Source organism: Aythya marila, assembly GCF_965140915.1.
Source record: "Aythya marila genome assembly, chromosome: 2".
Classification (NCBI taxonomy): domain Eukaryota; kingdom Metazoa; phylum Chordata; class Aves; order Anseriformes; family Anatidae; genus Aythya; species Aythya marila.
The window spans coordinates 135093782-135112400 of record NC_139043.1 but is presented as its reverse complement, the minus strand read 5'-3'; the positions used below and the strand labels follow the sequence as shown (position 1 = coordinate 135112400).

The following is an 18619-nucleotide window of genomic DNA, read 5'->3' as shown; positions in this document are numbered from 1 at the left end:
AAGAGCAGGAAAATGTAGGTTAAAACACATTTTGGAAGGAAAAGTCATACTACAGAGAGAATATCACCTTCTGGAAATTATCTGTAAAGAGATACAATGAAGATTCTTTCATCAGTGTTATCCTAGCTGCCCAGAGCACAGAGGTAGATCTGATTGTGAAACTGAAATTTGTGCATCCAATGATACAATAACAAAATAATCCCACATTCTCTTGGCTATTCTAGAGGTACCAAATGCACTGGGGCCTGTCCACCGTTTTTCAGCTGGGGAGAAAAGGAGGAGATGGCTTCTGCTGTGTCGTACTAGGGGCAACACACTGTGGGATACAGAACCAGAGGAAATTCTAAATAAAAAATATTTGATTCAGAAGACCAGAATTTTATTTTAATTACCCTTACGTATCAGCATTTTTAAAATGGAAAATAGTTATAGCTGAAGTCATTATATATTATAAAGTACGATAATTTCACATCGTGCAAAGCAATTCAAGCGAGCTATATGACAACTGGGAACAATGACTTAACAGTGACCTGCATTATTCTTGTTATTTTAAGAGTGGAATATTTAAACCCGAACTGCCATTTGTGATGAAACCACAACATGGGAAAATATCCACTGGGAAGAAGAAAGGGACCACTTAACGCATTTAATTTATGACTCAAATGCTGGTCTGAACTCAAATTGTTGGAGGTCAAAATCCAGTACATCATCTACTTTGAATAAAAGCTAAAACAATTAGCAGGAAACATGATCATGATTTCTCACTTTAATTTTATAAAAAGAGGCAATTTAAGGCTTATTTAAAAGTTTTTGTACTTGTTTCATGGTTTGTCTTTTAAGGTGTTTTCTATTACTATTTCACATTAGTATGTCATTAATTATAAAAATACTCTTTACATTACACAGGAGATACACAAGTGTATAAAACATCTTGGAATGTAACCCAATTAAACAAAGAATGATAAACTCTTCCCTACCAAACTGGGGAGCAGCTTTAGTGTCTCACCACCCAAACTGAGCCCTAAATAAAAGCCATTTCAACTATAACTTGCTAGCTCTGCAAAATGCAAATGTAACCTATAAAAATAATGTATTCTAAGATAATTTCCATTTAATCCCCTATTTTAAGGTTGTCCATGAATTGTCACTTATGCCAGATATGATTCTTTCCGTAGACACGACACTAAAACCCCAAGGAGATACTAAATTATTTCACTTAAGATTTCAAGTTTGTTCGTTCATTGACTAAACTTTTGTGAATATTCATTCAAACCTTATTCATTGTTCAATGAATGACCTACAATACTCTTAAAAATAAACAATGCACACATATGTATTATGTCTACAGCCAGATAGCTCCTTGATTTTTCTACTTCTAATTACTTCCTGATCAATCTCAGAAAGAGCTTGCATACCACAGCATTTGGATCATGACATTGTTGCATGTTCCCATATTCACTGTGCTTGATACTACTTCAGCCTGCCAGCTACTACTCAACATATCAGCTGGATCCACATCTTCTCACAAACCTGGTTGTTTTCCTGTCACACGAGCCATATACATTTCATACTTTATTACTGATGTTAGGAATCACCAATAAAGTACTTAAAACACAAGGGATCAGCTCTCTAGTATTAATAATTAGCATATCATAAAGGTTATAACAAAAAAAAACCCACAACCCTGTAGAATTTGAAGCAAAAAATATTATCACTGAGCAGCAGCTGTGTGCATATGGCAGCTGTTAGGGTCTGACCCAAAATAGAAGATCAAACTAAGAAAATAAACTTCAACAAGACTAAGCATTTTTATCCTCTCCCATTAGTAGTGAACAAAATTTTCTAATCAGTCGTGTGGTTTCATCATGTTATTAATGTCAAATTGTCAGGTGTCCACAGGCAAACAGAGATTCAACTTTTATACAGTCATTGCGTCTCACTCTCAGTTGCAGACCTCTCAGCCCTGAAGCTCCCTGGTCTAACAGTTGGCACTGACCCTTGTGGTTCTTCTCACAAGTATGCAAAATCTAATGTTAAACACTTGTTTGCTTTAGGAAGAAGCCCGACACTGGACACTTACTGAGACATGGGGCAGTGTCTCTCTCAAAAATAAAAAGTTGGGGATTTTTTAGTCAGGTAGAATATCGAGTACATTTGAGTGTGCTTGGTCACAAGAAAACATCCGTGCTGGTTGCAGTATGTTCATTTGATGAAGACAAGAGCTACAGCTAACATGAACTTCCTACCCTCTGAGGGGTCTAGAAAGGTTGCCCTTCCTGTGAGTCCACAATATCATCTCCTAAACAAGGAGTTCTCTTTAACTGGACTTCATCCTTTGGGGCTTAACTCTTACCTTAAATGTATTCTGCTCCTTAGCTGTCATTGCATGTATTTCAGTAGTTGTAAACGGTCTCAAAACATCCAGGTCAGTGATACGCCATTGACATTATTTGCTCTACCTCCATGAAATAGATTCTGGGCCTCAAACACCATGGCTCAAAGCCTCATCTACAAGGAGTAGCTGCTCTTTTCCCGATCCGCTAAGTTTCTCTGAGAAGGCTCACTCCAGACTAATCAGGACTACTACTTCCACATCAGTTCATGCTTAAGAAAGCTTGCATGCAGCCTTATTTAAAGTTCATATAAGGAGAGATCAGTTTGAATTTCTACCCAAAACTGCAGGGAATACAGCCTTTTCTCTCACTGAAACTGAAGGCTTGCCTCATGCACCCCTCTGGTTCCTGGCTTCTCAAGGGAGTTCATCCTGACCCACATGAATTCTTAAATTTCCATTCTACTGTTAGCATATTTAGGCTTAAATTCATAAAATAATTATACATTCATCAGACCACCAAAACATCCAGGCTAGTGACTGCAGTATCTGTGCTGGTGCCTAAAGAGCTGGCAATTCAAGGCACCTTCCCTCAACTTCCCTATTTTATTTTATTTTATTTTATTTTATTTTATTTTATTTTATTTTATTTTATTTTATTTTATTTTATTTTATTTTATTTTATTTTATTTTTATGTTCAAATGCTGAAGTGGTGTAGTGCGTGCTTTTTACTGCCTTCTTTCCTTCCTGCCTTCCCTATTCAGTGAGCTGTTTCAATTTAAATCCTGTTCTTTCAGATGTAGCTTCTGGTTTAGTTCTTTGTGTATACATACAACCTGGAGAACACAGTGTCATTGTTGTGGACAGAGAAATTGTCCTCCTAGGAGTCTTCTGGTACCTCAACACCATTCAGTATTGTTACCCAATTTTTATCTTGAAAATCAACGAGGATGTTCACTATTCTGCAAAAGGCTTGTAGGCTTCTAGCTGAAAACTCATGAGTTTAGGCCTTCTGGGCAGGTGAATGCATGTTGTGCTCTAAAATATTTCTGATGTTAAACACAGTCCAAACTGGTGTTATGATTTTTTTTTTGGTTGTTATTTGTATTTCATTTTAACCCTAGATTCTTTCTTAAGAATTACTACTCATCAGCTTATCAGAGCTCCCTGAATGAAATACTGCTTATAGTGATGAACCCTATTTGAGCAAAAAACAATACACATGATTACAGTGTAAAATGCCTTGATAAAAAAAAAAAATCTACTAAATTTCACTACTTCATTTTCAGTTCCCACCGAGTTCACATTTCTGTGGTGTTAAGCTGACCAGGAAGGCAATTTTGCCAAGGTCCCACATTCAGAGGAATTAACCTTGTCTGAAACACTTAACTTCTCAATGATGAAAATGCATTCTTTCACAATTAACATCAAGAAATCATTTCCAACCTGATACTATTAATGGAAACCAGATGTTTAATTTTCTTCATTGATTTTGTTAGCCATGTTCATATTCCCTGATTTCTCTGAATTCTGTAGCATCATGTACATATATGTGAATACTACACATGCACTCAAGCATGTGTTCATACACAGACATCAACAATCAGCAAATACCAATGATTCAACAAGGTCATTCTGGGTTCTCTGCTCTAAATACAGATGTTAAGAAGGTCTTCGACAGTAATTCCACTGCTGTTTATGAAGTGACCTTGCACTTATTTCTTCTGACTCTGCATAGTAACCATAACTGAATGACTACAGAGTGAATTCAGAGCGTACAATGACAGAACTTCAATGTACAACATTGGAAGCTGTGAGCTATAAACGTAATGAAAAACTGATCCCCAGTGTTTGAAAACACCAATTAAATTTTTTTACTGGTAGCATAGTAAGCAAGCAGTGTAAATAAAAGTGTATTATTCTTGAAGAACTAGATTTTACAAAATAAATATATTAAATAGACACATGGCTTGTTTTAGTCATTGGCTCGCACCGAGGTCAGTTAAAAGTTGATGTATGGGGGAGATACATGGAAGAAGAATGATCACTACATTATACACTGTAGTACAGTACATAACGCAGTACATTATACGTCTCAGTCTCCTTTTGTAAATCACCCAATTTTAATACCTTGTGCAGTTTCAGGACCCGGCCTAACTGATTCTCTTCACTTTTCAGTAATTCTCGAATTCAGAAAATTATAATGCTTCCAGGCTGTCTGCAAATCTAAGAGAGCTCTTTTTGCACACACTCCATGACCTTGTGTGGAGGTGAACGACAGTCCAAAGCTTAAGATCCATTTCTCTTACCGTGTATGAAAACAGTATTTTATTTCCTAAGTCTCTTGAGAAAGATCTCTCAAGAGTGTAGCATTAGATTTCTGTTTCCACCCCCCTCTCCTTTAAGATTACCTTTGGTCATCAGCCACATTCTGACTGCTGTTCAGGACAATCCTCCAAAGATCGGAGGCTATGAGCTCCTTCTGATCATTCACAAGGTTGATGCTGGGCAGCTGTAGTTCACAGACTTTGCTTTCTGACAGACTGAATTCCCGGAATGCAACAAATGATTTCTGAAGCTCATCCCAGTACTCCAAGCTGCAAGGAATCTGTGATAAAACAGAGAAGTCGTTAATTACTTTATTCTTCATCATTAATATAATGGCATTTACTGTATATACAAAAAATGGAAAACTAACTAAACTAAATAAAAACTGCAATGTGGAAAATCAGAATTGTAACTGTTACTTAGATTCTGTGCTGCCTTGACTTAAATTAAAATGTTTATTTGAATTTCATTGCAGCATAACATTTCAAGCTTTCTCTTACCAGGTACAGAAATAACTATTTGCTCCGTAGTACCCAAGAATAACAAAGACAATGCAATGAATCATGATTTGTATTATGCAGTCAAAAAACCCAAACCCATCAGCTGTCACTATAGCGTATTGTCAAGGATATTTTAATCATCATTAAAAATTACTTCTTATTTGAAGTAGCTCTTAGTTGCAATGCATACCAAAATATCACCTTGTTAATTACTAATTTATTAATTGCCATATTAAAATCATCAAAGATGCAGAAGGAAAAATATTGATGGGCAACATAATGCCATGCGGAAGGTCAAGATGTGAATAAAAATCCTGAGACAAATCATAATGTACTCGTAATCACACAATCTTTTATTTCATGGAATATGCAATTTAGACGATTGTGTGCTTTTGGAAACCAAGCCTAATAAAGACATAGTAGCTTCAGTTTAATCACATCCCTAATTTTAAGTCTGCAAATAAACCACTTCCATTATTCTTGGCTGCTTCACTGAGCTGGAAAGAAAGAAATCAGAAACATTTCTAAATAAATCAGAAAACAAATTTTAATTAAAAAAAATAAATTTTAAAGGAGTGTGTCTTAGATTTTTTAAAATATATTATGAAAGTTAATGAAAATGTGAATCTAAAATAAATGCTAACTCAGTAAGACAGGAAGATTCTACAATTAAGATACAAAAATCCACAGTTACGACACTTTTACATGCCCAAGAAATACTAAAAGTGGAGTTGCTGGAAAGCAAATAGTTAAAAAAACAAACCATATGTATTCACATGTATGTGATACTCCTTTTTTTTTTTTTTTTTTTTTTTAATCTGTGTATGTGTGCATACACACAAATATAAATAACCAGGAAAGCATTGGGAACATGGTAGAAATTGAAATAAATCTAGACACAACTGAAAAAAAAAAAAAAGCTGCATGAGTATTTTTTCTTGTTACTCAGTAAGGACTACAGTACACATGGAGGTGACAGCAGGTTGATTAATTAATAGGAATGAAGGTTAAGAAGGAAAATTCAGGGAGCTCAGTGGTTCAAGCTGGGGAAAGCAAAGGAACATAAATAATCTCCACCAAAGAATTTTGCAAGAATTAACATGTGGAACCACAAAGGCTGAAACAGAGATTTTTACTACATCAGTCAAGTCACAGTGATACCTGAAGACTGAAAACAGCAACCACAGTCACTAAATTTTTTTTAGTTCAGGATGGAAAAAAAAAGTATAAATCTGATAACTGCTAGCAAAAGTCTGATGATATTAACATATGTAACATAGAGTAGCATAAGACTATCAATCAGGAATGCCAATATAATTTCAAAGACGTGTGTCTGAGAAAAAAGGGATTAATTTAACATCAAAGAGTGCACATCAGATGCGTAAGGTAGCAATATATCCTTTATAAGCTGCATATCCAATCGAAAATGGTGCAAACCTCCAAGTGTCAGCTGGAAAATTATGAGGCAGTAGGACGATGCCCGGAAGAAGCAAATGCCATCCTGAGAAACATCACGTGAGATATTTGCAAATATTAATTGACTTGTATAAGACACCAGTGGGCCACATCTGGACTCTGGCACGCATTTCCAATTATTTATGTAAGAAGTGTTTCAGCTCACACTGGAATCTGTGCAGTGTCGAGGACCAATTCAAGGAAAACTAAAGGAAGACCACTGGTCTCTCCAGACACCTCAGGAGTTAAAAACAGTTAAAAGAGGAAAAGGTTCAGAGAAACTCTAGGTTAAAACTGAGTTGCTCTCAAAAGAAGAAAACTCAGAGTTGCTCTTTTATTGAGCTTCTGCTAGAAACCAGAAGAAAAAAAGAAAGACGGAGGTTTGAACACAGCTTTTGTGCTCATCACGGCTGCTTTTAAAAGCTTGATTTGTTAATAAGATGGAGACAGCAACCAACATTGCCCCTGACGGGAGAAGACGGGGTTTGGTGACCCAGAAAACATCCTTCTTGGTTCTGTGTTGCCAGCTCTGCAGTGGTACTGTGCACAATAACAGTAATATGAAACATTACATTATTATGCTTGTAGCTATGTTTCCAAGTCAAGTTGTACTTATTCTTTTTGCTCTTAGTGTCACTATAGAGTTGAATTAGGATCATTTTCATAATTTAGCACATTTAGAGTTCTTCAAAACTTCTCAATGTTGAATATTTTTTAGGCTTTAATGCCTGTGGACAAACTCTCAAAATTGCAATGCCACAATTATGTTCCTTTCATTCAAATACTGATATATCTGGGGAAATATCCCTGTGCTAACTAAGCATATAAATAGTAACCTTCCATCATGTGCTATCTTTCATACTACATTGTGGAGCCATTCACACTCATATATATCTTTTCTAATCCTCCATAGTCTCCACTGATGATAAAACATCTGACTTAAAAAAAAAAAAAAAAAAAAAAAAAAAAAAAAAGAAAAAGAAAAAGTAATATTTGCTATATTTCCACAAGGTCTTCAAATTATGTGAATATGAAAGGATCTGCATCATTTCTAAAAAAAGACTGCAGCCTTTCATGGTTGCACAGGTACTTCTGAAAACATGACACAGATTCAAGCTGCAGTCTTTATTTCCATTTATTTTTAAATCTCAGTCTTGAAATAACATCGAAATTTTAGGAGTCTGATTCAATATATATGAATACTTGCTTTGGCCCAACACCTAAGGTATTTTTCTTGTCAATGGTGTTATTTAACACGTGCAACAGAAGTTTTGAAGAGCTATCCTATTATTTTACAGTATTTATTTCTTTCAGATTACATCTCACAAGATAATATTTTTTCCAATATGCAAGGAAAATAATCTCTAACAAGAATCTCACAAAACTGGAACACGATGGCAAGTAGCAGGCATTTTAAAAGAGATTAAGCAAGGTGATAAATTCTATTCCTGCTAAGATTAATGAGCTGAAAGAAGTTGTTGAAGAGCATGATAAAGGAATTTCACAAGTGGCACTGCATTATGAAAACTTAAAACCATTAGTAAGGCTAGAGGAAAGTAATACAGGGATTGAAAATAAACACTGAAGATAAAGGAAGAGGGAAAGCTTGAAAAAAAACCACAACAGCCAAACAGATTTCACACGTATTATTAAAAAAATAAATAATGTAGTTACTCAGTAGGTGGTAGGGAAACTGATCTTGAGGAAAAAATGGCAAAGCAAAATGATCAAAACAATTATTATGGCATAAAGACATTAACTACTCCTCTTAAGGCTCTTGTATAGCCTAACATAGTGCGCTTGCTTTTTAGGAACTTCATGGTAACCTCCTAAGTGAATTCTAAATAATTTGGAAAGGCAGATTAGCAACCACTGGACTCAGCTGTACGAGCAGCCAGAAGGAACATACCATCTACCAATTGAAGCAGGCTGGTAGGCATGCTGAAAAGATTATTCCTATTTACTTTTACTCAGGAAATTTTTCCTAACTTCACTGCAGGATGTCAAGAAATATACCAGAGGAAGATACAGTACATTTCAAGATGTCATCTACACATTGGACGTAAAAAGTCAAAATACAGTATGTGAGAGCCTATACAAAATACAGCTCATGCTTTGGGACTGTCCAAACTTTAAGCTTTCTAGTCTGAAGCTTTCAAAAGACTTAGTTGACTTAGAACCTTTGATTCCTACATACCTAGCTTTATTTGTTCTAGGGGGTTTATTACTAATGCCTGATCTGGGCAAATTTAAGGAAAGATGGTAGCTCTGGGCAATATTAGCTGCCAAAAATAATAGTTGTGAAAGCCTGGAAATGGGCTATAACCCCAAAACTGAGTCATAGGCAGTGGGAATAAATGAATTAGCTGCAACAAAAAATCCTCGCATGTGGAATTAAATATGGTATTTTTGCTTTAAAATATCTGAATAAAACCTAAGCTATAATTCAGATAATTGTTACTGCTAGTGCTGCCTCTATAAAACTAAACACTGAAGAAGCGTATCTAACCACAAGCTTCTTTGCTAAACAACAAACACACATTAAGAGACACTTCTCCATATTGTTTTATCTTCTTTCCTAACTCTCAAGAAGTCTGAATTACAATGATTTTATTCACCCATAACATGCAAAAAGAGCCATTAATGTACTGCCTATGTCACCTATATGTGTATAAAACTATTACTTAACTCTGGGCTCAAATTTAACTAAGAACCTCGAAGCTGAGTTTTGCAAGAAAAGCACATCCTACTGCACACTTATTTAGAAGGATGACTCTGGCAATAGAGAGAAAAACATCAGTCAGATGCTTTTTTAACCTCATTAATAATAGAGATCAGAAGCAGAAGTGAAAAGGTACATGAAATTAGCCTAAATTATTAGTGCTTGTAAAAAAACTAACAAAACTGTTGCTAAGATAAATTTGAGACAAAAAGAAAATTTGAAGGTTCATCCTTTTTCTCTTTACCACTGTGGACTATAGATATGGGAGATCTGAAAACTGTCTGTTTCTGACAAACTGTTCTTATTAAGAATGAAAACGGTGTATTAATAATTCTGGCAGGAAGGAAAGCAGTTTCATTGGAATGACAGTTTCAGTTCTGTTCCCTGCAAGGACAGGACACAAAGAAACAATTCTACTGAAATAATTGCCTTGGAGCAGAATTTTTTTTGACTTAGGAGAGTAAGAGAGAGTGGTTTCCCATTCACTGTGAAATCTCTCCTTCTACTCAATTTTGAGAAAAAATCCTCATACGTATTATACTAGCATAGACATTATAAGAATCACCTCTGTGAACATAAATAAGTTCTTCACAAACAGAACCTCTTTTGCTTTGAAACCTTTATCATAAATATTTTGCAAAACAAGCAAACAACAATAACAAAGAAACTTGAACCCCCCTTTTAAAACCTGCATCCTTCAAGTCATTTCCTGAAAGGTTGTTAATCTATCAGCAAGACCGTATTAATAACCAACAAAAATATCCCCTCTAGTGCACTACAATGTGATAGATCCATGTTTTTAATTTTTCATCATGTATTATGCCTCACTTTATCTGTACCTGAATAATTTAATTCCTATTTGGAAAGTGAAGGTCAGGCCTAGCTACATAATCTGCTAACACGATGTTATTATTAATATTTTCATCCATGTGTTGTACATCTTATTGACCACATGGATAATCTCTATTTGTACTTGAAGTTAGGCAGAATAAGACAGAATGAAAAAGGTTTGTTGATCCATATGTGCTTTTTAAAGGCTTTTATGATGACAACATGCTTCTAGATTTTCCTGTGACCTGATGTTATCCTCCCACCTTTAGACCACTTGGCTAATCTGGACTTTAAAAGCCTCTGGTGCCTACCAAACATTGCTAGGTATGTTTCTACAGCTGAGCTCTGCAGCTAAATATTAGACAACGCCAGACATCTACAAGCTACCAGGTTGCCATAAATGATTAAATATATATATACACATGTATATAATATATATATATATATATAATATATTAAATATATATATATTAAATATATATTATATACACTACATATATACATAACTACAGGTGTATTACATCTATATTATTCACTATACATATTGTCCTCATGCTGACAGGTCTCAAACAGGAAGGATTCAAACATCAAACAGGTCTCAAACATTATTGCCATTAAGACAGAAATAATTAAAATATCTCAATTTCTTAGCTAATCACATCACTCTCGCAGACATCGTTTTTGTGTCTAGGAAAACACTATAGCCATCCACCTAGCTCTTTGCGGTTGCTGAATTAAAGTTATATTAAAATATGCTGGTTTTATTACTTAAAAACTAGAACATTTAATTTTAAAATCAGTATTAAAACCAGACCTTTAAATATATACATACAGCTGTCTAAAGAGAAAGATATTATTGGTTGGTTACAGAATAATGTGCTTAATGCTGCTTTCAGTGGTGCATCCTTTTAATTTATGTTTTGTTTTAGTTTTTGCTGGAAAATAAGCTTCTGCAGAATAAATGCTCATTTCTTGAGTCTCAGTCCCTCAGATGGTGGGTGTTTCCTCTTGGAAATGAAGTTACTCTTGTTCCAGAAACAACTACTGTACAAGAAAACATACACAGAAGACAGGAAGCATGTGTGTGTTTTATCTTCTCTGAGAAGGGCCACCTAAGTGAACGAGAGGCAGAATACAATACAAACTAGCACTTTGTGTCAGACGCCAACCCATGCTGAGATTTTAACTCGAGCTTCCTGAGCATGAATAAACTGATTGCTCTGTAATAACGCTATTCCGTTTTTAGGATATTTTCCTGTTTCAGGGCCAACTGCCCTAAAAATACAATTCTGCCTTCAGGTGAACAGAAGTAGCAGCAGCAGAAAACAAAAAGCTCTATCCAGATTTTTATACAGGGAAAATTCTTGGCAGTAACTACCAAGAACTTTAATTTTAAATTTGGTTTTGAACTATGATTTATATAAAAATAGAAAAAAATACACAGAAAAATTAATTACGTAAAAAACATGCTGAAAAGAAAATATTTAATAAAACCTCCTTACTATACCTGCTTACATCACACACACAATCTGATCTGACCACTGGAATATTTTGTACAACTGTAGGATAGTAGGATACTTCAAAATAGACATGTATGTTTATTTTTTCATGTGATTGACACTGAACAATCATGCTACAAATCAAGCTGTTAGTTGCATTTTTTTTTTTTTTTTTTTTTTTTTAGCATTCTTCAGGGCTAACATTGTATCATACCAGTGTAGAAAACCTTTTTGAGCAGAGCCACAGACCACCAGTTTTCTCTTTTCATGAAAAATCCAAATTAAAAAAAAAGAAAAAGAAAAAAAAAAAGTATTTTATAGGAAAAAAATAGGTTATTAGTATTAGCATTAGTACTAGGATTAAATACATTTTAGGTGTTCAAAGTATTTGCTGTCTTCCCACTGCAATCCTCTCTGTATTTTTATTATGTTTTTCTGTTACTTTGACACTATTTTAATGCTTTAAATACCCATATGTTTTGGGCAGTAAAAGTTATTCCACAGTGGCATGCTCTTAATTTTCAACAGCCAGTAATAATCAGATACTGAACTGGAGAAATTAAAAAATTTAAAAAAAGTATTATTTCTTTACAGTTTGCTTTTTTCCTCTTTGAAGTGTTCTAGCTTTAAGACACATTTTGTTAAACCACGTTCAATTTAAAATATTCACTTCCAAATTGTTTATCTGCCTAATTTCTTTGTTTTCCTATACACACTGAAGCCTTTGACTGAATAAAGAAAATAGCTACTATTTTGTTTACTGAGTAATAACAAATACCTTGTCTTTTTCAACTCCATTTAATGAATTTATTTATGGTACTATTAGCATATTTATTTAATTTTGCTTGTATTTACATCTGTACTGCAGTTTATAAAGTAAATATTAAAAACTCAATTATAATAAAGAGATGTGAAAGAAAACTCCTGTCTTCTGAGAGAAATTGCTCTTAAAAAACACATAACTGCCTTTTAGCTGACTTTGGGAAAAAAAAAAAAAAAAAGAAAAAGCTTCTATACATCTTCAACTAATAGAAGCTATAAAAAACCCTTTGTAATATTGGAACCAGTTGAGAAACCACAAGTATTCAAATGCAGGAAATCATGATTTTATAACATTTTAATGTGATCTACTCTTGGGAAACAAAGTTAACCAAGCCCTATTTCTGTACAGGAAATATTCCACTGTACAGTTGTAATACATTGTGGTGAGGGGTACAGCTGCAAATTTTTCACCTGTAATGCCCCACTGGTATTGTGGCTTACTGAATTGCATCAAGATTGCCTTCCTGTCCGGAAAGCCCTCTAAGTACAAACAAGACTCTAAGCCCAGGTTTTATTTTCCCTTGGTATCAGAATATGGTAATTTAAGAGCCCTGAGAAATGCTTTTTAACCTTTTAGAAGAAATATGTAGCATTCTTTTATTAGGAACTCTGTTCTTTGCCTTTTAAAAACAACATGTGACCAACTTATCTTATCAATTTATCAGGCTAGCAGGTTCAGAACGAATGCAGGTGTGTATAGTAATGTAATCTGTCACTGATACTGACTTTTTTCATTACAGAAAAATTAAACACACTAACAGCTTTTGTTAAGAGAGCAGAGAGGAGTGCTATGCTATAATTGAGAAGATTTCTGCAGCATTCTTTTAAACAAGAAAATGTATGCACTACTAAGTGTCAAACCCATTTTTTCTACTAAGTGTCATTTATCTTGACACAGAGTTTATGTGAAGACCACTCGTTTCTCCAATAGCAAAATCTACAGCATTTCATTTAATTTACTAAGATCTTGCTTATTTTCTTAATTTATTGCTAAGTATTGACAAATTTATATAAACAGGACATCTTACATTAGAGACCTAGCTACTTACACTGCTTTTTAATTCTTTTTTTTTCTGATATAAATAAAATGTGGATGATTTTTCCTAAGACTTTCATTTTCTAGGTTTCCATATTTGTTAACAATGCAAGCAGTATACTGTTGAAATGCAGTCACCTCTGGGACTGCGGGTAGTAGTCTGTTAGTACATGAAGTACGGCATAATTTTCAGTACATGGGATATTTTGACCACAGTAAAGCTTGACTCCTACAAAAAGTGCCACAAGATCAGTGAACGGCTGAAAGAACTTTGGTTTGCAAAGTTTCATAAATCAGAGTTACAAAATCTGAAAAGTACAGAACACAACGAGAGTGTAAATCTGTCATTAAGATAATCTGACGGTTTCGTCAGTCTTCTGGCACCCGGTAGAATTTTCACTAGCTCAGTAACCCCAAAGGGTAAATTTCAGTGAGATGCACAGGCAAATTATGCACAACTTCCATTAACATTCCCAACGAGTTACGCTTAACTCCCTGCAGACTGCACCGAAACTGTAGTCCAAACGATACAGCCTCATTTTGATGCAGCGAGCACTAAGATCACACAGCAAAATAATTAAGATTATACACACAAAATACATTAACAAAATAGGGAATTCTGAGATAATCCTACTCTCTAGCAAGGAAGTTCACAATTAATGCTTAAAGCTGGAATTTCTGAAGAGAACAGGCTCTGTTTCAACATCTGCTTAGGACTCAATGTGTAACACCGAAACTTCTTTAGCCCCTACTTCCTTTCTTGAAAGAAAATGAAGACAACACTGATCATTAATAGTCAGAGCCTTAATGTTCGAAAACATGCAAAATTTTGCCTAGCATCATGGTGCTTACATCCAGATCATTTGAAGTGTAATTGGTTTAGGCTAAAAGCAAGTCTTCAGCCCTCTTAAACATAACAGTTGCTTACATAATTCTTTACTGCATTCTTTTTTGTACTTATGCATGTATGTAAACATCAGTTCCAGTGACACGAAAGAAATTTCCTCCATTACATTAAAATGTCTTTGTTAAATTTCTAGTTTACGGTCAGATATGCTCAATAATGAAAATGTAGTGCTTTGTGTAAAGCTTGTTGCAACTCTTCACGTAGTAGAGAGATCATAAAAACACTGTATTTCTAGTGCACTCATTTCAAATAACATCAAAATGTAGAACTAACAAGTATGTTTTAAAAAGAAGAATCCCAGATGAAGCACTGAATTGCTTTCTGTGCAGCTCCCAATTAGACAAATTATGTCACCATTCATTTAAAAAGTCTGATTATTTAAAGATGATACAACTGCATGACAGTTGATTTAAAAATTAGCAAACCATCAAGTGTATCGATGAGCATAGCTGAACTTTACAACTTATTATCGAATAACACTATGAACTTCAATCACTAACCTGTCACGCACAAATTATCTGGATTTCTAAAATAGTTGTTGCTTGGAAATGTAAGAAATGAATCAAAGATGAATAAAAGTTGTGGTTTCCCAAAATGCTCTTTTCCCAGACTCTCAAAATGCCCAGCTGAATATTGTGGCCCCAACAGGGAGTTAAAAGTAAAAAGGAAGCAGAGCCAGCCAAAAATGAGGTATTCTCTGTCAAAAGGGAAAATGAATGTTTTTGACATTGATCATAATTCTTTTCCTGTTGACTGTCATGTCAAATCTTTCCTGAAATAATGACTTACAGTAGGTCTAATGTCAGTCATTCTTAAGCTCATGCTTCCTTAAGCCACTGTTTAAACAACCACAAGGTGTTAGAAAATGACTGTTTATTGGCTGACAGTGTTGAAAAAAACAGATTCCAGGATGTAGAGTTTGCAAATGTGTTAGTTAAATACTGTAAGCATTTAATGCAGTGCAATAGACACTTTTTTGAATCCTCACCTTTTGAAGCTGGAAATATTTTATGGTCTCTTCAAGGAGACTTCACCATCTCAGCAAATACTCCAAATGAAATTTACCAGAGAGGGATTATTTACCTAGTCTTTCCTTATTAAATCTCACTTAAGCCCTTACAACCTCAGAACTATATTTACTTCCCTAGTCTCCTACAGTACACCTTGAGGTCTGGTTAATTTAATCACCTCTTTTCTAAACCAGGAGTAAGTGCTCTGTTTATTAGGATACTACATGAAGAAGAAAGGCCAAAAAAGCAAACTTCAGGACACATTCATCTTTTCATCAGCTCTTGCAATGCTGACTACACTTGCATGCAATAGGAATCCTGGCAGGTACACAAGGGAAACATCATCAAATACAAAAAACCTGTCAGGGTTATAGCTCAGTAGATATTTTAACTTCATACGGAGAAATGAACAAATGCCACAGATTATCTTCCTTTTGTCTTGTAAGCATTAACAGCTTGTATCTATCACTGGCTAACAATCCAGGAGAAAGAATTTTAAGTCATTGTTGGTGATGCAGCTTAAATAAATCACAGAGCTCAGAAGTCAGAGTATTACACCCAATGCGATCACTTTGATTAGGCAAATCTGTTCTTCTCCACCATTTAAACCCAGGGCCACTTGTGTAAACGCTATCATGATGATAGAGCTTTTTGTTTGAGGTATGGGGCAGTGCCAGCAATATCCTTTATTGCAAAAATAACTCTGCACTGGAATAGAAAACACTGAGTATCTCTGTGAAAAATTCACGAGGTAAAACAGGCCTCCAGCTGTACAGGAAATCATTTGCATGTACTATTCACCTGCTGGCACAGAAAAGCCAAATACTTCCTTGATAGCACACAAATTGCTTTCCTGTCTTGGTGAACCCAACCACCCTCAATCTTTGCTCCCTTCCCTGCCAACCCTAACCTGTTGAACTTGTTCCTGGTAAAGATAAACGATATAAAAATGTGGCCTAGATGAAATCAGAAAAATAGATTCTTCTTAAAAGCACTGTACTTCAAGAACTCCTCTTCATCCTTCTGACTGAACACAGGCTGCTCTGAGGCAAAGACAAAAGTAAATCAGAGTATTAAGGATGCAGAAATACATGGGAAGACTTTGGAAAACCGGAAGTATTGTGGAAGTCTTAGCTTTAAGCCTCACAGAATAAATATCCACCGCCACTTTCTTTGAGCTTCAATCCCTAAATGTAGCTAACTCAATATTCTATCTGTACAATTTAAAAATCACTACTGAATCACTAGGTTTTCATTCCTGCCACTCTCCTCCTTCAAATTGTAAAAATAATAAATGAAGAACATTTATCCTCTCTCAGCTGTTGCAACCTGACAGACTCAAGGAACTGTACAAGCACATTTGAATTTAGTATTACACCACACCTTTGAAATGCACCTTAGAGTTCCTTGTTATGGCGTGGCATATATTTCTCTTGCATTATCCTTTATGGTCTGGACTGTGGTATTACCTGCATAACCACAAACTATTGTCTGGAACTAGAAATGGTTGCCCTTACTCCTTTCTTGGTTAGTTGCCAGAACAACGCCACATTTCCAAAGCAGGCAGTACAATCATGACTGAGGGAACAGCCCCAAATTCTCCTTCAGTCGTCCTTGCCACCCAATCAGGCCAATGATCTCATCATTTGGGTAATGAAGAAAGACACCACCAAGGCCCTTTCTCTGCAGTTTAGGCTGACTGGCACACTTGTGCTCCTGAGGTGCTCATGTCTTCAACTCTGAGATTTTACCTGTAGACCTTTCTATATAATTTATAAACTATATTCTGCTTGATGGCTACTACTGTGCTTCAAAGTCCTCAGGAGAAGACGTTTTATGGATAGAATCACAAGACTGAGAATAACCTCCACCAACTGCTACAGAAGAATGTCATGGAGCAAAGAAAAGACCTGTTACCCTGTAACAACGAGCTGGTTGCCTTATATAATATAGTTTACAGTTAGAGTGGGAAAGTGAAGCACACCTTAATTAAGTCTCCATATATGAATTAAGTCTCCATATATGAACTTGCTGAGACAAATCAATAAATGTGTGCACAATTCCAAAGTTCCAACACCAATTTTTACTATAGAAATTATCTGCAAAAGCTAAAGTCCTAAATGTAACTATGCTTTTAAAATTACTCATCCTTTTATCTTCAACCATCAGACTTCCTCTTACCATCAATCTACTTGAGTGATTTAAAAGTTTATTCTGTTGCAATGGAGAAAGTCTCAGAGGACATCTCTTTTGTATCTCTTTTTGACATAGTAATGGTATTGCTACTTCTTCTCTTCTTCTTGCTTATTATCTTCTAATTCATTCTGTGAAAGGTTTCCTAATTGGACTTTTCTCTGCTCCTGAACTGTGAATACGACTCTCACATCAACACTGTTCTACTCCTTGCCCTTGCTGATTTGGGCAGTAATGGATTATCCTGGATTAAACAACATTAGATGGAATCAGCACTGGGATTGACTTCAATCCTACAAAATCTGTGCCGCCCTAAGTGAAGTTACCAGCGTAATACGATTTTTCTCCTCCGTGTGTTTTAAAAATTATCTTAGCAATAGTCAAGATCAAAAGAGTATGCCTTTACCAATATTTGAGTCTCCTGCTGCCTGAAGGCCTTTTCTGTAGACCTCCATTATACGAAGGGTACAGCAGTGGTGTTTTAGAGGCAGTATTTAACACATTACTCTAACAAGCCTAATTGCTTTTGCTTTTCATGATAAAATAAAACCACTTCTCTTGCGCATATTCCTTTATCCCACATCGACCTTTACTAAAATATTTACTTGCTGCATAATTTGAATCTTAATTGATATATAAACTTTAAAACAGTCTTGAGATATTCAGAAAGTATCTTGGCAGTGATGTAGACATAAAAGGGAGTAGTAAGAAACACAACAAAGGTATCCCAAAACAAATCTGTGCTCCTCTCACAATTAGAAAAATAATATTGAAGGAAACAAGTTTCCTATAAAAACAGCACATGACATTTCTTTATATTAATTTAGATACTTCTATGTGTCTTTATTTTTAACCACGAACCATCCAACAATACTTTCAGTCATAAAGTTATACAAGACACAAAACTACCATGGTTCCTGGCTACCTTCTCCTGGCATAGACTACATCTTCAACCTGAAATCACCATAATCTTGTTACTATTG

At 35.1% G+C, this 18619-nt stretch overlaps 1 protein-coding gene across 4 annotated transcripts in view; it reads right to left on the bottom strand.

Annotated features, from left to right (window-relative positions):
* Window positions 1-18619, bottom strand: part of VPS13B (vacuolar protein sorting 13 homolog B) — a 460107-nt gene that overhangs the window by 62054 nt on the left and 379434 nt on the right. For all 4 annotated transcript variants that reach the window (XM_082753129.1, XM_082753131.1, XM_082753130.1 and 1 more), the window contains exon 40: window positions 4745-4941. In XM_082753129.1, coding sequence (XP_082609255.1) covers window positions 4745-4941 — 197 coding nt within the window. The remainder of the gene's footprint in view (window positions 1-4744; window positions 4942-18619) is intronic.